Source organism: Rhinolophus sinicus, linkage group LG10 (assembly GCF_036562045.2).
Source record: "Rhinolophus sinicus isolate RSC01 linkage group LG10, ASM3656204v1, whole genome shotgun sequence".
Lineage (NCBI taxonomy): Eukaryota > Metazoa > Chordata > Mammalia > Chiroptera > Rhinolophidae > Rhinolophus > Rhinolophus sinicus.
Window position 1 is genome coordinate 87,526,492 of NC_133759.1, and position 23,307 is coordinate 87,549,798.

Consider the following 23,307-nt stretch of genomic DNA (forward strand, 5'->3'; position numbering starts at 1 on the left):
GCTGCTTCCTTCCCACTCAGATATTTTTGGTTGCTCTAAAAATATCTTCTGTTATCTAGTTTTCCAGTCTTCTTCCTAATAGCATAAAATTCCTCAAGTAATAAGAGCGATATATATATGGCACAATTTTCAGAGTGCTGCCATAAGCACATTTTCATCTTCACTCCAATGTGAGAAAGCTGGAATTATTGTCAATTAACTGACTGATGAGAGAAGTCAAATGACTTGTCCAAGGTTGTTTTTCCTAGTAAAGAAAGATGACCAGTGTGAGAACCTAGATCTCCTGAAGTCAAATCTCATCCCCAAGGCTTTCAGTCTTTTGAAGAAACATAGAGTATTAGAGTTGGAAGAAAAAGACTTCAGGCATTATCAATTGCAACTTTCCATTTATTGCTAATATCCCACCCTCAATACCCTTGCAGAAGTAGGTGGTATTTTTACCTCTTAGGACATGTTAGTCCATCCTGGATTATTTACTTTTCCTTATAATGAGCAGAAATTGGTCTCCTCATAATTTCGTCCCATAGGTCCCAGTTCACCTTCTGCAGCCACGTAGACTAAAGGAATCAGGACTCATATTCCCGAGACAACCTTTTAGTACTTTCAGGTACTTTTCTCTGGGCACGGTGCCACTTTTCCACCCCACCCCACCCATTATTTTACAGGACATGTTTTCCAGGCCATTTTATGGAAATAACCCCCCTCTAGATCTGTCTTATTTCACTAACCATATCTCTAATGCATGAAATCTACAGTGGAACACAGTACTTTAGATGTGTTCTATTCAATGGATTGGGTGCACAAGGCAGTTATCACCTCCTTTGTTCCAGTGATGAGCTACTATGAATAGTCTAAAGTTCCCGTTGACTTTTTGGGGTAGTAGACACTGATGATTCCTATTGAGCTGAGACTCAATTAAAAATTTGGATGATTGAGTTCTTATGATAATCCAATAGCAATTGTACCTCTAAACCCATAGATCTGTTAGAGTCCATCAAAGACTTTGTAGTAGAAATGACTGAAGTAGGAAGGGTAACACTCGCAGATTCTTTAAAGTTTAAGAGTTGGAACATTATGTCTCATTCACATAAACTACAGTAATTATAGGTGGTCCCCATTATTACCTATTCAATTTTATTTTCCTAATTTGATTATAAGCCCAATTTGTTCACAATGTTTGTATTTTTCCACTTTCTACTTTTTTAATATTTTAAATTAAAAACAAAATTGTGCTCTGCAAGAAAAACTAAACTTTTGATTCAGTCATCCACCATAACAGTTATCCTAGCATCTCTTATGTCAAGTCACGCTTCTCCCCTTCAAAGTTGGAATCTATTTATTATCACTAATGTTGATATTAGAAGTTTTTATTGTTCTAGTATATACATTAAATATGCATATAACAAATTTTTAATTAGGTTCCAAGAACTAAATAAACGTGTTAACCATTATTTCTACCCTCTCCCTTCCAGTCACTTTATCACAGGAGATCACTCTCTTGATTTCTGGTTGCTCCACATACCTATCAACACTTTGTATTTTTTTGTCTTATTTATTTTAGACAATCTGGTAGGCATGAAATTATATCCCATTGTGATGTGATTTTACATTGCATTTACTTTATGACTAATTATATTAACACCGTCTCATGTTCTTGATAATCTGGATATCTTCTTTTGTGACAAGTGTGTTCATGAATTTTTTAAAAATTGTATTGCCTGTATTTTATTTATTTATAAGAGTTCAAATGTGAGTTCTTTGTTGAATAAATGCATTGCAAATACCTTGCCACCCTGTCAGTTGCCTTTGCAACTCCTAACAATGTATAAGTGATCAGAAGTTCTTAATTTTAATATAGTCCCATTTATCTTTTTAAAAAATATATGGTTATCAAATTTTTAAAAAAACTTAAATGTGAATAGGAAAATCTGTGTTTTCTTAAACACTTTGTGTCACTTTCACGTTTTAATCTTTAATTTGAAATTATTTTTTTTGTGTTGTATGAAGTGTGTGTGTGTATTCATTCCTACTTGCATATCTAATTGATTCAGCACCCTTTATTGCAAAGACGTATGTTCCCCAATATACCAATCCAGTTCAATGTTGGCTTTTCATAAAGCAGGTTATTGCTTATGTGTGGATATATTTCTGGATTTCATTTTGTTTCATTGGTTATTTTTTCTATTCTTGGACCAACACTACGTTGTATTAATTATTTTAGCTTTAAAGTACATCTTTGTTTCTGGTCATGTATGTCCTTTGTTCTTACTCAAGCTAGTCTGAGCTCTTGGCCCTTTGCACTTTCATATGTAATATAAATTCAGCTATATATTTTCTATAAGGTGCCTTGCTAGAATTTTGAATGCTGTTTAGTTGAATTCATATATTAAATTTGAGATGATTTGAAATGTTTACAATATTGAATCTTTTTATCCATGAATTTGTATTTCTCTATTTATTTCAGTATTCCTTAATTTTTTCAAGTATGTTCCATAGTATTTGACCTTCATGTATTTGACCTTCTGTTGTTAGATGAATACAAATTTAACTTTATGTCTTTTTGATAACTTAATCCCTTTTTCTTAATGTAATATCCCTCTTTAGTCTTGGTAGTATTTCTGGTTCTGAAATCTACTTTGTCTGATATGAATATGGCCACTGCAACTTTCTTGGTATTGATATTTTTACTGTATGTATATTTTCATCCTTTTATACTTAATTTATGTTTTTATATTTAAAGTGGATTTGCTGTTGGTACTATATAGTTGAGTCTTCACTTTTTATCCAATCTGAATCTCTCTGCCTTTTAATTGGGGCATTTAGACCAGTTACATTTAATGTAAATATTGATAATATTGTTTTGGGATATATAATCTTACTATATATTTTATAAGCCTTTTTTTTTGTTGTTTTTTTTTGTTCCATTTTTCTCTTTCTCTGCTGTTTTTGGATTAATTGAATATTTTTCTATGATGTTATTTTAGCTCCCTATTGCTTGTTAGTTATACCTCTTTAAAATTTTTTAAGTTTTACTCTCCTGTTTTCAATATATATTTTAACTTTTTGCTGACTATGATGAAATATTATGCCGAGCACTTATTATGTAATAACCTAACAATAGTATATTTTCACTTCTTTCCTCCTCTCTTTGTACCATTGTAGTTGGATGTTTAATCTCTTCATATGTGACAAACACCCAAATATATTTAATTATTTCTCCTTTCGGGCATCACATCTTTTAAAGTTATTAATTAAAAAAATAATGTTTAAATTTGGGTTTGGAAGTTAATATAAGTGAAATCTCATCTCTTTTCATTTCATTTTTATTCCAGATATCATTGACTAAGTTTGACATTTTTTCTTATCCTTTAAAAAGATATGACTCTTCCCTTCTAAAATACATTTTTGTTTTGTGAGATTTTAATAAATAATTTATATAAATAATGGTAAACTTGATTTCTGAATACAAATTATGTGGCTTCAAACTCAGTACTTTTTCTACTATGTTTTTTCTACAGTACTACAGGGGCCTCTGTCAAAACTTATTTATATAATTCCAGGTATGTCTAAGCCAAAATAGCATGAAATATAAAATCCAAAGCTAGCTTTTGTCTTATTCCAGTATCTTGAGTAAATTTCTTCTCTGTTTTACAGAGAAATTTTCCACTTCTGCAATTCTAAATGTGATTCTAGATGTATCACAACATAGTCTCTGGGAGTTATTCAATAAAAGATGAGATTCAGACAGGCATCTTGGTATACAGACAGTTATGTAGTCTTTTTTTTTCAACAGGCTCAATTCACTTTATTTTTGTATAAAAGCATTACCTGGTGGCCATATAATCTTTTGTGTCTGGCTTCTTTCTCTCTCCATAATGCTGTTGAGATTCATCCAAGTTGCTACCTCATGTTTTAATGCCAGTAGGACTTTAGTTTCTCAATCTATACAATAAAAGGGATTGGGTTAGATGAACTTTAAAGGACTTTTGCGTTCTGACAATAAGTGAGACACTTTCCACTGATTGACAAGACTTAAATGCAGGAATTCTGACCTGACTCAGTTGCCATGATACCATGACAATATTGGGAATGACAGCTTTGAATGTGTAATCCAGTGAGAGCATTGCGTTACATGTCTGGCTGGAAACAATTTCACGCACCTGTGTTATGTAAGAACGGAAACTGTCTTCTATCTTAGGATGCCCTTACTGACTTCTGAGCCCTCCCATGGGCAGCATTCTTCCTGTGTGAATTATAATACTAAGTTGAATTGCCCATATTACAATTTAAAAAGTCATTGATAAATAGGATTAACACAGGACTCTAATGAAAAGCATCCTCCTAGTTTTGTTTAGGAATCCACATATGTGGTATTTGGATATTCCATGGTGTTAGGGAAACTCATATTCAAATCCTAGTGCTTGACTTCTACCTATGTGACTTTGGGCAAGTCAATCTTAAACCCTCTATAGCAGATCTGGAAATGAGATAATGATAGCTACCTCTCAGGGTTGTGATGAAGAACCAAATGAGATAATGCCTGCAAAGTGCTCTGAGTGCCTGGAATATGGGTAGTGTTCGTTCACAGACAGCTAATTACTGCTGTTGCTTCTTCTCAGCAGTCTGTCATCCTGTGCTCCTGCAACTACAATTTCTCACTGAAGTTCCCTTTCTTTGCCAGTCCTGTTTGTTCACATTTGCTGAGACAAAGATGGGTATAAGCCATGAGCAGTGAATAGCCACTGAGGTTTTAATCAGTCCCGTGAAAGGGAGACATAGACAACGGAGTGAGACAGTTAAATGAGAACAAGCAGTGGTGTAGGGGACGGGAAGTGGTTTCTAACAATTCCTTAGTTATAAAATATTTCATTATCTGATTGTGGCACTAAATCTCTTTGGAATAAACAAAATCGTCTAATGGCTTAGAATATGTATTTTTCATTCAAACCCTGTTCTGCCTCTTACTCTCAAATTCATCAAACTCTTCCAAAGGAATTTCTTCATATCTGAAAGCAATATAACATACAAGTTGAGAAAAGGGCTGGGTTCAGATGAATTGGGTTTGAGTCCCAACATTGCCATTAACAATATCTGTAAAATGCCAAACAAGTTAATTCATTTCTCTGCTCTTTGGCTTTCTGACCTGTAATATGGGTTGTTAGTTGTTATGGAGATTGGTTAATATAAGGACACTTTTAACGGTACCTGGTACAGAATAATCAGTCCACAAATGATAGCTTTTATTTGCCCTTAGGCATAATGATACCTTCCTGTTTAGGTTGTTGAGGGTATTTAAATGAGAATAAGGGAGGGTAAATGACTGACACAGATTTTAATAATATTCAATCCTATTGCTATGTAATCATTATAATTTATAAAAAAAGAGGCCTGGAAATATAATATATTGAAAAGTTTTGAGGAAAAAAAAGAAATTAGCATCAAATTAATGACTTTACTATTTTTTTTAAATGGGAGTATAAAAATAAATGAGTGAAAGAAGTTATATTTATGAGATCTGTGAAAAGGAATGCTCTTATTTTTGCTCTGAAATACAGAAAACCAAGCAGGAATTCTCATCAGACAATAAATAATGATAATAATGATAATGATAATAACACTGACAGTAATCATGAAATTTGTTTTCATGAGGAATTTTGGGTCAAGATGGCAGAGTAGGTAAACACTGTGCTTACCGCCTCTCATGACAACATCAAAATTACAAGTAAACTACAGAACAACAATCATTGAGAATCGCCTGAAGTTTAGCTGAACCGAAGCCCTACAACTAGGGACATACACAAGAAGCCACCTCGAGACTGGTAGGAGGAGCAGAGATTCAGAACAGGCTGAGCCCATACCCTCGTGTGACCATTAAAAATAGGGAGTGATATCTCAGCTGCGGCGGTCCCCCTCCTCCAGAGGAGCGAAAGGTCCCAGCCCCACACCAGGCTTCCCAATCCAAGGTTCCAGTGATGGGGAGAGAAATCCCCACAACTTCTGGTGGTGAAAACCAGCAGAGATTGTGGCCGAGTGAGACCAGGGTGGCTGCAGCCCCAGGCGCTCCTCTTAAAAGGCCCACACGTGGATTTACTTGCTGACAGACACTCACTCTGACTTCCAGCACTGGGGCTCAAAAGGCACCAGGGACACACAGGGATGAAGTGTACTGTCTGGCCTCAGGGCGCAAGGGCTTGAGGGGCAACTTTCTCCCAGAAGAAGGAGCTGGTGGAAACCATTGTTTCTTTGTTGAGCTCTCCCCACCCCACCCCCAGCATGCAGACACAGGTGGCTGCTGTATCTGGGTCTCCATCAACTTGGATAACACCATTCATTTGTCCTACTCCCATCCCTGGTGATTCTGAGACCATGCCCCACCCAACTTTTGTACACACCCAAGCCACTTCCAGTGGCTTTTCCATATAAACATCCTACCTTGGCATACGCTGCAGACTTTCTTAAAATCTCTCAGTTTCACAAAACCGAAACAAGCAGCATTTGCCTTTGGTGTGTCCCGTACCCCTGGCTGAGAAGTCCTAAGCCCAGCACTAGTGACAGTCGGCCGAGGTTCACGCCTTGGCCTCTCAAGGCACCTCCAAGGCCAGTGCAGGTGGCAGCCATCTGAGGATTGCTTTGTGGCTAATGACAGGTTGCCCCAAGCAGGACACAGGATATGGTTGAACTTGGCCTGCAGTAGGTCCCCTCCCAGGAGGCCCTGGGGCTGGCACACCTGGTGGCCAGCTTCTGACTACGCTGGAGCATCACCCAGCCATCTCTAAGGATAACACACCCAAAGGGTAGATCGGGCAGGCACCAGAGCCCTGCTAAAGCGAATTCTGTTCTGTAGGGTCAGTCCCTGCACCATAGCTCCTCTACTGTAGTCACAGCCAGTCCTCACAACCAATCAGCCTGAGGGTTAATCCTCCCACTGAGGTGCAAAGAGCAACCAAGGCTCAACTACAACAGGAGGGCACACACAACCCATACAATGGACACACCTGGAGCACCTGGCACAGGAGACCAGGGAGACTGGGCCACTGGGCCCCACAGGACACCTACTGCATAAGGCCACTCTACTAAGACCGGTAGACATAGCAGCCCTATGAAACATGTCCCAAATGAAAGAACAGAACAAACCTCCAGAAAAAGAACTAAACAAAATGGAGACAAGCAACCTACCAAATGCAGAGTTCAAAACACTGGTTATAAGTGAATTGTTCAGGTTAATGCATTTGGTATATCATTTCATTGGCATAAAGAAGTTAAATTACAGATTAAAGCTATGCCCATTTAAAATATTTGTGGACTCTCTATATTGTTTTTCAGAAAGGCTGTGCCAATTCACACTACTACCACAGTATATAAACTATGCTGGTTTCCACAAACTCTTCCAGCACTGTCAGGACTTTTTCTTTTTTTTTTAAGCCTTGTCAATCCATATTGAATCCTATTTCACAAGGTTCTGAGGGTCCTCTTTGGCCAGCTAATAGTAAATGTTTTGGAAGGGAGCTGGAAGAGGGTTATCAGAGAGAACAAAGAATGAAATAATAATAATAACAAATACTGAGAGCTTATGATTGTGACTGACCATTTTAAGTACTTTGTATATGTGTTGACTTACTTAAATTTAATTATTTAATTATGAGATAGCTACTGTTATTATCCAGAATTTACATATAAATAAACTGAGGCAAGGAGGTAAACTGACTTGTGCAAGTTTACACAGTTTGTTAGGGGCAGATGAGAAGCTAGGCAATTTACTTTCAGAATCCATACTTCTAATAATTAAATTCTATTCACAATCTGCAAGCCAGCTGATTGGTGAATGGTTTTATTTCTCTAAAGGTAACAGCACGAGGGCAACCAGATGGCTCATTTCGTTAGAGCGCAATGATTCCCACGTGAGCCAGTGAGCTGTGCCCTGCACAACTAGATTGAAGACAATGAACTGCTGCTGAGCTTCCGGAGGGGCAGCTGGATGGCTCAGTTGGTTAGAGTGTGAGCTCTCAACAACAAGGTTGCTGGTTCAATTCCCACATGGGATGGTGGGCTGCACCCCCTGCAACTAAAGATTGAAAACGGCAACTGGATTTGAAGCTGAGATGTGCCCTCCACAATTACATTGAAGGACAATGACTTGGAGCTGATGGGCCCTGGAGAAACACACTGTTCCCCAATAAATTTTTTTTTTTTTTAAAAGATCCCATGCTGAATAGCTTTAAAAAAAAAAAAAAAAAGATAACAGCATGAGATAGGATATGGTTCAGATCAGGTATGGTAATAGTTAGGGAAAAATACATGTGCGTTGAGTAAGATAATAGTGATTTAGTTAGGACTTGGTTGAAGTTCTAAAAGAGAGAAACTTTCTCTACTCTCTGCATCTCTGCTCAGTGGCAGAAAATCATCATCCTCATTATCACCATAACTACCAACTATTTAGTGTCTACTATGTGCCAGGCTCTGAGTAATAAGCACTATGGTATCATCAGTAATCTTTATATTACTATCACCTTTTCACAGATGGAGCCAGGTTAAGTGAAATCCATAAGATCCCATAGGTATGAAGTGGCAGAGCCTGAATTCAAATTCAGTTTGTTTGTGTTTGGCTTTAAAATCTTTGCTCTTTCTATAGTGACAAATGGAGAAACTAGAAGACATATTCATAAGCAAGGATGTTGTCATGGTCAAAGGACTCACATAGATTCACATATATCCCAATGGGTAAGTAATAACCAAATTATGTGGACTTTGAAAAGCAGCGATGAGTGGGATGATCTCGGTTCTGAGGCTGAGAGGAGTCATTGGAAGATTTTAGTAGATGGAAGTTATAAGGTAAGATTAATTTTTAAATTAAAAAAATATTAAGACTTCATTTTTTCAGAGAAGTTTTAGGTTTACAACAAAACTGAGGGGAATGTATAGAGATTTTCCATATACCCTCTGCCAACATCCACAAGCACAGCCTTTCCCATTATTACTGTCCTCCACCAGAGTGATACATTTATTACCACTGATGACCCAACATTGACCTATCGTAATCACCCAAAATCCATAGTTTACATTATGGTTCACTCTTTGTGTTGTATAGCCTATGAGTCTGGACAAATGTGTAATGACATTTATCCATCATATGGCATTATACAAAGTATTTTCACTGCCCTAAAAATCCTCTGTGCTCTAATTATTCATCCCTAAACTCATCCCCCACCCTCTGATAACCACTTATCTTTTAACTATCTCCATAGTTTTGCCTTTTCAGAATGCCATATAATTGGAATCCTACAGTATCTAGCCTTTTCAGATTGGCTACTTTCATTTAGTGATATGCATTCAAGGTTCTTCCATTTCTCTTCATAACTTGATAGCTCATTCCTTTTTAGACAAAATAATATTCTGTTGTCTGGATGTAGCACAGTTTGTTTATCCATTCACCTACTGAAGGATATTTTAGTTGCTTCCAAGTTTTGGCATTTATAAATAAAGCTTCTATAAACATCCATATGCATGTCTTTGTGTGGACATAAGTTTTCAGTTGCTTTGGGTAAATACCAAAGAGTGGCATCATTGGATTGTATGGTAAGACTATGTTTGGTTTGTAAGAAATTGCCAGTCTTCCAAAGTGGCTATACCATTTTCCCACCTAAATATTTAGGTATTTAGAAATATCTAAAGGAGCAAGAAGAGAAGAACTTAGGAAAGAAGGCTTTGGAAAGCAAACTTGAGGTAGACCAGGGTTTAATAGTGAAAAGACTCAAAAATACAAATAAACATTTATTATGTGACCAACTGTAAATCCCTAGGTAGCTTGGTGAAGTTTCAGCAAAGTGAGAAGTCACTTAAATATCCTTGGAAAGAAGGAGTCTGGAAGTTAGATCTCAGAGGAGTTCAGCTTTGGAGATGCTAATGATTGGAAAACATGCAGGAAGTTGATAGAAAGAAGACCACAGTAAAATGTCCAGTATTCTGCATCTTCTCTTAAAAGTGGTCCTATATCTTGCCAAAATGAGTTATTGATAGATTCAAGATTTGTTCGTGTATTCTTCACTAAGCTGAGGACTTGATCTTTAAAATCAGAAATGAGATCGCTTCTCGGCCTTTTGGCTAAGATCAAGTGTAAAATCAGAAATGAGAAACTGGCCAATCTAGTAAATCATTAAAAAATAAGTATCACTTGACTTTTCTATCAGTACCATTCTCCCCTCCATGGGTCATAGCAGAGTCCCTTGTTCTAGAATCAACTGTCTAATTACTGAGATGAAGCTTCCTTGAGGAGGGTGGATGCCGTCCTGTGCATTGCAGGATGTTTAACAGTATCCCTGGCCACTATCCACTGGATGTCAAAGAATATCCCTAATTATGGTAACTAAAAATGTCTCCAGACATTGTTAATGTCCCTTGCAGTACAACATTGCCTCCAGTGAGATAGAGTAAAGCTAATAAAAATGTAAATGTTTGACTAAAGGTCAAACCCATTGCATAAAATGCTATAAGTGAGTCTGAGTTTGTTCCCTGGAATACAGGGTGATGAAAGAAGAGTCAATCTCCAAATGAGGCATGAGTGGGTGATTGAAAAGCTGTGGTTTGAGAAAAGCACATGGGGCTGGGCATCACAATGTGGAATGAGTTCTGGCTCTGCTACTCTCTAGCTATTTGTCCTCGAGTGTACACCATCTTCTCATTGGTCCTTTATGATAAAATGAAGATATTAGAATATACTAGAATATACTGAGGTTCGTTTCAGTGCAAAGACTATGATAAGTTTGTGATTATTCATCATTGTATACCTGGTTTATTGGGTATTGAACTCTTTCAAAGACTATACACTCAAGAGGGTTGAGTGTGTTTTCTTGTCCAGGCCTAATCTGACAGGTTTTCCCTTTTTTTACTTTTCCTAGAAGGCTCATCCCTATATCTACCCTCACTGCTCAATTCCAAAAGAAATGGAAGGGAAAAGTACTGTTTCCCTGAAAATAAGACCTAGCCGGACAGTCAGCTATAATGCGTCTTTTGGAGCAAAAATTAATATAAGACCTGGTATTATATTATATTGTATTGTACCCGGTTTTATATTATCGTAAAATAAGACCGGGTCTTAATTAATTTTTGTTCCAAAAGACGCATTAGAGCTGATTATCTGGCTCTGTCTTATTTTCAGGGAAACACGGTATACTCCGGGCAAAGTATCTATTTTTCCCTAAGACGTTATTCATTGTTTCCCTTCTGGAGGGAGAGGAGGCCTGGGGCTAAGCAGTTTGGGTTATGCAAATGTTTTTGCTGAGCTCAGAAATGTAAGCTAAGTGGGCAAGGAGTCAGGGTGAACTTCCATGGTAATTATAGAGCCCATTTCTTTCCACTTGCCTCTCTTCCCAGAAACAAACGTCAGAGAATATTCTGCATTTCCGCCATACGTAGGCTGCCATTTTCCATTGCATCACAACTCTAAGATGAGATTGCACTAACTCCCAAGAGTTGTTTTCAGAGCACACCAGTTAATTAGGCAACAAGACAACAGGGTGGAGTGATACTTTATTATACCGGATGTCTCCGCACCCACAGTGGATTTGGCCTGGTGCCATTACCAGCCACCCTCAGAACAGTGTCATCTTACAATGCAACCACGCCCAGATGACAACAAATTGTATTTTTTAAGGACTAACTTTAATTTAAAATTACATATATTAATTAATCCAGGAACAAAAAAAGAAAAAAAGTGTCAGCTCTTCTCTCCCTGGTTCCCTACTCCACTCCCACTTATTTGGAGATATTTGAGATGTAATGAGCTATCTTTGTAAGTGAATATATCTGATAAAGAGGCCGTTTGAGGCACAAGGTACCAACCTGAGCCAAGATCCGCGACTAGCTTTTGTCTAGCACCATATAGCTCATGGAGTACTTTCACTTATATAGCTTAATTATATCTTCACAACAAAACCGATATGTAGATGGCAATACTTTAATATTTTATAAATGAGAAAATAGGCTCAGAGATGTAAATAACCATATCTAACATCATTCAGATAAGCTGCGGGCTCTAGGTTTTTGATTCTAAGTCTCATGTTTTTCCTACTGTTTTTCACAGCTGTTTCCTAACTGACTTAATGCTAAAATGTTCCAGTCAAAACAGTCATCAATTAAGTCACTATATATTGAGTGCTGCTATGTTCCAGGTATTGCTGCCTTTGAAGGCAATATTTAAAAAAACACACAAAATATTTAATAGACTATTTTTTGAGAGCAGTTTTACATTTATGGCAAAATTGAACAGAAAGTGCAGAGGTTTCCCATGTACCCCCACCCCCAAAACATGCATGGCCTCCCCCATTATCAACATCCCCACCAGAGTGGGACATTTGTTACAATTGATGAACCTGCATTTACATCTCGTTATCACCCAGAGTCCATAGTTTATATCAGAGTTCACTCACGATGTTGTACGTTCCACAAATCTAGACAAATGTATAAATACATGTATCCACCATTGTAGTATCAGACTGAGTTGTTTCACTATCTTAAAAATCCTCTCTGTGAAGGCAATATTTTTTATTACATTGGTTGATAGATTTGATTAGTAGTTTAATTGGTCTACCTTTTTTTTGTCCCATTTGTCCAATTCCCAATGTACCTCACCTCATGAGTAATTTAGTAATTTAATCTGTCTAGGTTAACGGTCTCACTTCAGCTAAAAGTGAGGACTGGAATTAAAACACAAACTTCCTAATTCCACATCAAATACTAATACATTCATGAATTTGCTAATGAGTTAGAGGCATAAGAGGGACTGATAACAGTAAGAAAAAGCATTCCTTCCACCCCTATCCATGGCTGGATAAGACATTTCCTCTCTTTTAAAGATGGAAAATGTTTAACAATTTAAAAGCTTAGAATAAGCTGTGATCTTGTGACCTATTGGAAAGGTGTCACTTTTTCATGGCTCAAGTGACCTGTCAGGCTATCCAGACACTGTGGCTGTTGTTCATTGAGGGTGACCCAGTTCTTTTCCAAAGGTCTCACACCTGGAGTACAATGAGCTTTCCAAAGGAAGGGGCACAAATGAGGAAATGACTCCTCTATCCTGGAGGCTATTCGTTTGTGCCCCTAAAATTAGACAATGGTTGTTGGCATTTCACACAAAATGTTGACTAGTTTAAAAGGCCCAGAAGTGTATTTCCCCATTGTAATCTTTAATTCGATGTAGTCAACAGGCTAACAAGAAGACATTTCTATCAGCAGCTGTGTACTCCCATTTGCCAGGTACCATCTGAAGACTTTACCTGAATTACTTTATGTAATCCTCATGGATTACATAAATTGGATTCACAATTCTTAGTTTGGTGGTGAAGAAATTGAGATAGAGAGTTAGGTAAATTGCCCCACTTCACACAGCAAAAAAAGACAGTTTTTGAACCCAGTTAGCTCCAAAACTCAACACTTAACTTCTGAGTTCTATCATCCTTCTGGCTCTCAAGTAGGCGTCACAATGTATGATTTGAATCATTACCAATAATAAGTAGTTGCTTTAGCTTTTTTCACACAATCAGCTCAATCTGCTCAATAATCCTGTCAAGTGGATGATAATTGTATCATGATTTTACCTGAGGTCAAAATGCCAGGAAATCACACATTTCTAAAAAAAAAAAAAGAAAAGAAAAGAAAAATCACTGGTCTTCCTTGGTGTATATCAGAGAACTGGTCTTCCCTGTCCAGACACAGTCTAGATCCACTGGTAGGAGGTGGTCCAAGAAAAATCCTGAAACATTGGTATTATGAAATGGGCATTTTGGATGGATGAAAATTACCCCCGCCTTGTCAAAATAAATCATGATGTTTGCAGTTAGATCATACAGCTCAGAGGATGGGGATACTGAGGGTGTGTGTAAGTTATTTCTAAATTTAAATAATTAGGAAAAATGTCACTCTGTTTTAGCCCTGGTATCTTCATCTGTAAACTAAGAGGGGAGTTGGATGCCTTCCAATGTCCTACCTAGCCCTAAAAGTATGGAACTAATTTTTTAAAATAGCATTTTTTGTTTTAAAAAAGAATACCTACTTAGTGCAAAATACTTACCAGAAAAGAAAAACAGAGAAACACAAAATATCATAAGAAATTCCACTAGACAGAGATAACAAATGTTAGGATTTTTTTGGTCAATCCTTGTCTATTTCCCTTAATGCATAAATATATACATGTTTCTAAAAGTAGTATGTTATTGAGTGTGAATTTCTTCTAAAGTCAGGCTTATTGAAGTAAAATATGTAAAGGCAAAATTCAAAATCTTTGCAGTGTAGTTACATGAATTTTGACAAGCAGAATCACTTATGAAACTACCAGCACAATCAAAACAGAGGATAGTGCCGTCACCCCAAAATATTTCCACGTGCACCTTTGTAGTCAGTCTTCTACCTTGATTCCCAGCCCCTGGCAACTTTGATCTGATTTATGCCCCTATAGATTTGTGACTTTAAAAATGTCACATAAATGGAATCAAAGTATGTAAAATTATGTGTCTGTCTTCTTTCACTTAGAATAATGCTCTTGATGTTCATTCATGTTGTAACAGGTGTGGTAATTAATTTCTCTTTATTCTTGAATAGAAATCTGTCGTATGGATGTATGACAGTTTGTTTATCCATTGACCAATTGATACATATTTGGATTGTTTCTGTTTTTCAGTGATTGTGAATAAAGTTGCAATAAATATTCTTTTATAGGCTTTGAATGGACATGTGTTTTAACTTCTCTTGGGTATATACCTAGGAGTGAGATTGCTGGGCCATATGGTAAGTGTATGTTTAACTTTATACAAAGAATGTCGGATTTTATAATCTAGGTTTTTAGAAACTTTTGGGAAGAAATAATTACAGATTCACAAGAATTTGCAAGGGTAATACAATAATAGGTCCTGTGTACTCTTTCCCCAATTTCCCCCAATAGTTAAATCTTACATAATTATATCAAAACTAAAAATTTGACTTTGATTAAATGCATGTGTATAATTTAGTGTTATTTTAATGCATGCGTACATTTGTGTAATTAGCACCTCAATCAGGGTATAGAATTTTCCATCACCACAAATATCTCTCTCATGCTACCCCTGTATAGTTACATCGACCCCCTGTCCAACAGCCATCCTTAAGCCCTGGCAACCAGTAATGTATTTTCCATGTCTATAATTTTTTAATTTAAAAATATTATAGAAATTGAATTATATATGAATTTTGGAGATGGGCTTTTTCACTCAGCATAATGCCCTTGAGATCATTTAAGTTGTTGCAATTACATGTAATTCATTCCTTTTTATTACTGAATAGGAGTCCATGGTGCAGTGTACTGATATTTGCTTAACCGGTGACCTACTTAGGGACATTTGGGTTGTTTCTAATTTGGGGCTATGATAAATAAAGCTACTATGAACAATTGTGTGCAGGTTTTTGTGTGGATATATATTTTCATATCTCTGGGATAAATGCCCAGGAATATAATTACTGGGTAGTATAATAAGTATATTTTTAGTTTTTTATAACTGCCAAGCTATTTTCCAGAGTGGCAGTACCATTTTACATTCCAAACAGCAATATACAAGATATCTGGTTTCTCTAAATACTTGCCAGCATTTGATTTGGTCACTATTGTTTATTTTAGCCATCCGGACAATCTACTCTTCCAAAACTATTTTCTACCTTTTTTTTTTTTTTTTTCTATAGATGCAGTCAAAAGGTACCACATATTCTTTCATGGAGATCTCACACTATTTTGCTCATAGAACTTTGCTTATGCTGGTCTTCTAAAAAAAATCAGTCACATTCCCATCCCCACCTGTTCAAATATCTTCAAACCTTGAGGCCCAATTCAAAGGCCACATCTTCCAAAAAAGTCATTGCTTATCGCTCAGATTGAAATAATATATCTTTCCTAGACTCTCCATTTGTGCTTCTTTTACACTACTTTATGTTGTATGTTCTATTGAATCATTTATTTTCTGATACAAGTATTATATCTTCCCTACTAGGTTGCTAGATTCTTTAGGGCAGAATAATTTTTTTGTTTAAATTTTTGCTCTCCTTACTTCCAGCACCTAGGGTTTTCAAGCTTTCAATTAATAAAATTCAATATGACTCCTAAAATTTGATATTGATCTTCATTTTTTGATTGACATTGATATCACATGGGAGGTGTCACTCAATAAAAACCTCACTAAATGTAAACTAATTTCTTTATTCAATTTTAAGTTGTATTCCTGTCCTGCCATAGTATTAGATAACCAGCTAGTGATATAGTGGAAACTAAAAATGTCAGATGAAAGAAATTACTGTAGTAAAACTTTGGTTCTCATTACTATTTAAGGATTAATTTATTCTGATTAGCTGAATTTTTCAGATAGCTGAGGCTATATCTTTTTTTAATCCCAGCTCATTTTTTAAGAACTGAGCCTAATTTCATTAGGGAATCTCTAGAAGCCAAATATCTGTATTATGTGCTAGCTTTAGTCAATGGAAATCTTTTAAAAAAACATTTTCACAGATTCCATTGAACAATGGTTTCTATGATCATTTTCAACCTCTTCTGCTAGACTATAGTCTCTTAGAGATCAGCAAACTTGTCTGTTTTATTCATAAAGTTCCAGGCAAATATAGGAATGTAGTATACCTGCGGTGCCATTTTTTCCAAAAACATGTATACAAGTAGACACTTTGGTCAGCGTTGCTCAAGCAGTAGTTCACCGTAATCAGAAATGTTGGACGCTGATGGTAACCACTTTGAGCATTTCTTATCATTGCAGAAGTCAAACGTGACTGGTATTCATCTTTTGTTATCGGTATATATTGAGAATTACAATTTTAATACAGTTTTCCTTTCTTAAAATGTGTATACATTTTTTTGGCCCCCTCTGTATATTTATAGTATTCATGTGGGGAGTATCATGGGATCTATTGGATATATTATAACACCTAACCTTGGCCTTACAATTTTAACTTTTTAAATCACATTTTGGTCATTTGTTCCCATACCTGAGAATTCTGATTTCATATTTATAATTAATTTCCCCTTTCTTTTTTTTCCTGTCTAATGAATCAAGATTGTGATATGACACAAGGATTAGTGCTACTTAACTTGTTCCTTGATTTATAAAAATGTTGTCTTAAGAGTGAGCCTCAGCTTGACCACATGTGGTCTGGGGTAAGTCGCTGTGCACAGTATTCCCGGCATGTCTTGTTCTAATTTCCCTTTTTTATAAGGCCACGAGTCAGTTTGTGTCAGGGCCCACCCTAACTCAGTCACCTCTTTAAAGGCCCTATCACTAGGTATAGTCACATTCTAAGGTATTGGGGATTAAGGCTTCAAATACACCTTTCGGAAGGACACAATTCAGTGCAGACAGCGAGTGTCTTAGTTAGAGGCATATGTAACGTGGTCGCTTCAGTGCGTGGTATTTAAGAGCCTGGGCTCTGGAGTTTGACTATTACCATTTGCAAAGACCGCTGCTTATAGGCTGTATGATCCTTGGGAAGTCATTGAATCTCACCAAACCCCAATTTCTTTACTTGTAAAAGAAGAATGAAACGATGCTTATCTTTTACGTTTATTGTTGTACCTGTCACTTAGTAAAGTGCACAATAAGTGCTAGCAAATTTCATATTTCTCTGCAAATAATTTTAAAGGTATATAGATCACTTTTTCCTAATTTTGCTTACAAATCTAACAATTTTGATCTTGCTTATTGTATTTATACACATAAGTGTTTTACATGTAAGAGATGCAATACCCTTTTGCCAAAATTCAGTATACTAGCTACTTCAAAATTAATTTATTGTGATTTTTTTTTTTAAGGACCGTAGCTCCATAGACCTGTTTTCTACAGTCAAGATTAATCCTTGTACAAGATCGGGCCTGTTCAGGGTGGTAAGTGAAATAAATCAGACAGAAAAAGTTGATGACCGTATAATTTCACTGATATGTGGGACATAAAACTGAAAGTAACAAATGAACAAGACAAACAAACAAAAACTCATAGACACAGACAACAGTTTAGTGGTTACCAGAGGGTAAGGGGGCGGGTGGTAGAAGACGGTAAAGGGGGTCAAATATATGGTGATGGAAGGAGAACTGACTGCGTAGTGAACACACAATGCAACGTATAGATGATGTGTTATAAAATATTACACTTAAAATCTATATAATTTTACTAACCACTGTCGCCCCAATTCATTTAATAATTTTGTTTTAAAAAAGATTAATCCTAGGAAACGTCAGAATGTGCAAATTTTTCAGGTAATAGACAGTGTGGGGCCATGGAACAGGGGTTCAAGTAGCGTGAACTGTAGGGAGAAACTGAATATTGTATTTAAGAATCAAATATCCAATACGTAAAACTTAATACAGCTAAAAATTAGATATTGAAACTGTACTGTTTTCTTAATCCTAATCTAATAAAAGTAACAATTATATCTATAAATAGTAGGGTCTGTATACTCAGTGATCAGAGAGTGCCTATCCCATCCTGTTCTTAGATAAAGTGAGATGCTTATCTCTACAGTTTCATAGCCTTTTTGGGCAAACAGAAAGGAATTCTCAGAGGGAGTGAAATTAGCTGGGAGTGAAGTTAACTGTTAGTGGAACATTTCAAGATAAGGTGTTTAAAGGCTGTTTTTTAGTGTCTTTCACAAAGGAGAATATAGTGGAGACATTAAATTAAAAGGGAAAATATGAGGATTATAGGAAATAAAATTAAAAATAAAGAAATTACTTCATATTCTATGATCTGTTAGGACATATACTTTAAAACCATGGTCGCAACACCCTTTTTTTTCCCCCCAAGTCATTATGAGTGTGTGTGTGTGTGTGTGGATGAGTGTGTGAGAGCAGAGGATTAGAGGAAAGAACTACATTAGCAGTGGAATGCTGTACCTCGTTTAAAGTACTAGAATGTCTGGATTCCCTTTGAACTGCCAGAAAGGCTTGGAGATAACCACATACAGTGTAAAAGGTGAGAAAGTGGCAAGCTAGGATTACCATCTAACCTAGTTCCTATTGTGGCTTTTGTTAATGGTATCATTTTGGGCAGGTAAGGAACGGGTAATAATACCTACTTTGCTCTTTCACAGCATGGCATAAACAAATCAAGAGATCTAGTAAATGGCAGATTGGAAAGATGTGGAAGGTGATTTAATGGTAAGGGACGATAGTTATTTATTAAACTATTGTGATCATAAGGATATCACTGCATAGAAAAAGAGAAGATTTGAAAAATGATCTGATAATTTTGGATTTTGGAAATAACCTTTGTCTTCAGTAAGATTACTAGTCTACAAAATCTTGTTTATTTCATTGTTTTCTCATCTCTTCCTTCTGTGTCAATATCCTTGATGTGAATTCAGATTCTGGGCCACTTGATACATGTGTTGAATTGTAACATTCCTACTTTTTATAACTTAGCTCCATTCCTTTTTAATAAGAGGAAAAAAGGGTTTTACATGTCTGATGAATAATTGAAACAGCTGGGAAATAAAAGATGTAATTTAGAACTTAAGAAAAGTACTCTGATAGCCTTATATAAAAGTATTCTGCTAACCCAAACCCCCCTTCTCTAAAGCCTCAGTCCCATTCATTTAAATTTATATTTGGTGGTTTTCAAAAATAAGAGTGATTATGTAAGTATGTGACGAATTAACAGAGTATGTGATGACTCACCTCTAGATTTACTTCATTCCTGAAATGAAATGGAGAAAAAGCCCTGATGCCATGAGCCAGCTGACATGTACTTCCAATATTTCAGGTGCACACTGAATCTTCTTTTGGGTACCTTCTCCTCTTAGAATAGATTATCAGTTCCAAGCCTCTTATTCATCATTTCAGAAGGTTCTGGGTGTCAGTGAGAAACTCTTTTCCAGTAAGAAGGAAACCAACTCCTTCAACCTTTCCTCATAGCAGAGATTCTTTAGAGATGCAATCATATTTTGGTTCTTTTGCTCCACCCTAGCACCACTTCCACTCCTGGGAATACTGTCCATTTGGGCTAGGTTTGGGGTTCACCAGAGCATATGCATAGTACACAGTCACCAACTCTATTGTAAGGCATTACATTTTCTTACCACCAATAATAGTGTATATGGTTGGGACACAGTTCATGTGGTCTGACAGAGCAAATAAAAGATAAAAAATTAGTATTGGTATATTGGTATGTCAATATTTAGAAGAGACTTTTACAGATGGAGCTGAATCAATGATGGTTGAAATCTAGCAATGACTTTTGCAAGTTTTAAATGACTAAGGCTTTGATTTGTTTTAGGTATTGTGGTTTAGCATATAATGACAAAGTGAAAAAGAGAACTTATATCTTGACTTTTTAATTTCACTTCAGAATGTGTTGAGAATGTTATTCTATGTTGAGTAAACTTAATCTGTTATTGAGGTCCACGTTCAAGAGATATTGATTTTTCTTGGGACCTCAGAAATTACCTAGTACAACCACATCATTATAATGATATAAAAATGCAATACCAGCTATTGTTAACTATAGAGCTTATCACACATACCTGGAATTGTTCTAAGCATTACACACACACAACACACACACACACACACACACACACACACACACTACCTCTAACACTTATTACATATTAGGAAACTGAGGCTGAGGAAAAATAAGTGACTTGTCCAAGGCAACATAGCTAATAATTGGTGAATCAAGATTTGGACCCAGATCTATCATGCCCCAAAGCCAGGTTCATTTCCATTGCACTGTGTTGCTGCAAAGACAGGAATAGAAACAGATATCCTGACTCCCTATTCCATTAAGCTATGATGGACATCAATTTTCTAACTTGTAACAGTAATGGAGTTTGAACTTGCTTTCCATGGTCACTGATTTTACTAAACCATTGGAAAGAAGCAAAGCAAATAGTGCAGACCATGAAACTATTGATTATGTTTTATAGGAAAGAAGTTATTTTATGAAAAAAGAAAAAGAAATACTTTGATTTTGATGTTATTCAGAATATTGACACGATCCCAAAGTTGATCAGCTTTTCTGGAACATTCTTTAAAAGGGTTTTGATCCTATAAAGTCCAAAACTTTCCTTCAATGGATGTGGAGTACTGGAATCAAATCTTTTGGCTCTGGCTTCAGTCACCTTTGCACGCTTCTTCAGGTGCTCTCTTAAACTGACTAACAGGCACTACAGAGGTAAATTTAATTTAAGGAAATCTGATTGAACCAAGTTTTCCCAACTGTAAGTTCCAAGTGATGGGCTGTGTGGAAAGTTAATCCTTGAGTCTCTAAAATTTATGATTATTATGTTTAGACTATAAGATAAAGCTTTAGAATATAAAAGATCCTTCGGATTGAGGATTTTAAAAAGTAGTTATATGCAAGCTTTGATTTCACAAAGTTTCTGCCTTTCCTAATAATGTGTAATGGTGAAGCACTGTATAGCATTAAACAATGTTGAACTTATGGTCTTTCAAGTGTTACATCTGCCTCTTCCATCTAAATTGTGTGCTCTTGGGAAAGTCATTGTTCCTTCTCTGAGTTTCTGTCTCCACATGTATTCAATGTGAGAATTTTGCTAGGTTATCTATTAGGCTCTTTCAACTCTAATTTATATATGTCTGTGACACTGAATGGAGATACTTCAAAACATTTGTAGATGGAAACAATAAGAATCCTAGCTTCTCTTACTCTAAGCAGCTTTCTCCAGATGTGGTGAAATCTTTAAATGTTTAACTGACTGGTAGGACAACCAATCTGTCTTCTTTTCTCCTCCCCTCCCACTTAGGAAGGGAGCCCAGTTAGAAACATGTTTGTCTACGAGGCAATGCATCTTGTATGGCTGAGGAATTCAGTTCTTGTATAGGGTCCTTGAATTCAATGTATTGCTATTTGAGGAGGTATCATGAGAACACACTAAAGCTACTTTGGAAATAGATATTATCTATTCAAATCTGCTACCTTGACAGGATCCTAAAGGATGAAAGCAAAACTGACGTGTATATAAAGTCCAGCACGACCTGGAACAACTGGTTTTTTAATGTTGGCTGTTGTTGTGGGTGTCATCTGTATATATAAAAGTAAGCTGCATCTCCCCGGGTTCAGTCCTAGAGCACAAACCGGTGAGCAACACACGGAGCAGACTTGTAACCAACTTACATCATCTCACCATGAAGATAGTCCCGGTGCCAGTACTTCTGACCCTGGCTCTTTGCCTCATACAAGGTGAGCAATTTGCATGTAATCTAAGTCTCTCGCCACACATTGCAAAGCCCTGGGCAGGAACTAGTCTCCTTCCCCTGCCCAATATAGCGAAGGTATTCAGTGTTTTTTATATATGTATGTAATCCTGAAATATCTTGCTAGACACATTTTTAAAGAATTATGTACTTTATGACTATGCTTTATGACTATGTTCTTATCTTTAGAAATGGCAAATAATTTGAGATAATCTGAACTTTTTTCCGTGAGAAATCGTTCCATTAATTCTACATCAGTTCCAAAAGGATAATAGATTCTTCGTCCTCTTCCCCTTACCAAGCATATCAATCATACTGATAGGAATTACGTATAGAATAGATATTTGAAACTTAGATGTGTGTTATACATATTGACATATTTATACAAATATTTAAAAATTAAATCCTGTCATCTATTCTTCTTTTAAAGCAATAGAGCCTTCTAGCGTATTTTAATTTTTGTGTTTTCAAATTCTAAATGGATTGAAGGTACTTCTCCTAAAAGGTAAGGGACTTTAATGGGAGCTACGAGGTAGAATTTTGTATTTGCTACTTGAATTTAAAAGGAACAGAGATTGCGTAGAGTTATCTTGCTCTGAAGCATTTATGTTTTTTAAAAGAAAACCTGAGATGGAGGGTCAGGAGATCAATAAACAAGTGATTCCCACTTTTCTAAAGTGTAATAGTCTGTGATTTTAATTAATCTTAATTTTTATCAGATCTCTAATTTGTGTAGCTGTAATAAGGAGGCAGTGTTACCAGAATTCAGAAAATTTAATTTTATGTGTATAAACTTTATGCCAAATTGTGCTTTCAAATTATAACTGATATGATTGATATTTATTATGTTATAATTTTAAAAGAGGTCTGACATAGTTTGCTGTGAAAGAATATTTTAGAAATTAGATATTTTAAGGAGGTCAGAAAGCATGTATTATTTTCCAAAGTAATTGGACCTTTCTGAGTATTTGGATCTTTCAGAGCGTATATGCCAACCTACTGGTGCAGTGCCCTCATTTTGTTTGTCATGGTCAATTTTAATGTGTTCAAAAATAATTCTATAACATATTGCCATTAAAATA

The 23,307-nt window shown here is 36.1% G+C and overlaps 1 protein-coding gene across 2 annotated transcripts in view; it reads left to right on the forward strand.

Moving 5' to 3' along the window:
- The first annotated feature begins 8,573 nt into the window (after positions 1-8,573).
- The window catches only part of SPINK5 (serine peptidase inhibitor Kazal type 5), a 91,422-nt gene continuing 76,688 nt past the window's right edge, over positions 8,574-23,307 (forward strand). Inside the window, exons 1-6 of one of the 2 annotated variants that reach the window (XM_019738993.2) lie at positions 8,574-8,718; positions 14,707-14,775; positions 17,073-17,173; positions 17,825-17,896; positions 19,099-19,165; positions 22,092-22,211. In XM_019738993.2, coding sequence (XP_019594552.2) covers positions 22,157-22,211 — 55 coding nt within the window. In that variant the 5' untranslated portion in view covers positions 8,574-8,718; positions 14,707-14,775; positions 17,073-17,173; ... (1 more) ...; positions 19,099-19,165; positions 22,092-22,156. Of the gene's footprint in view, positions 8,719-14,706; positions 14,776-17,072; positions 17,174-17,824; positions 17,897-18,908; positions 18,981-19,098; positions 19,166-22,091; positions 22,212-23,307 lie in introns of those variants that run through there. The other variant, XM_019738996.2, reaches the window with a different exon arrangement.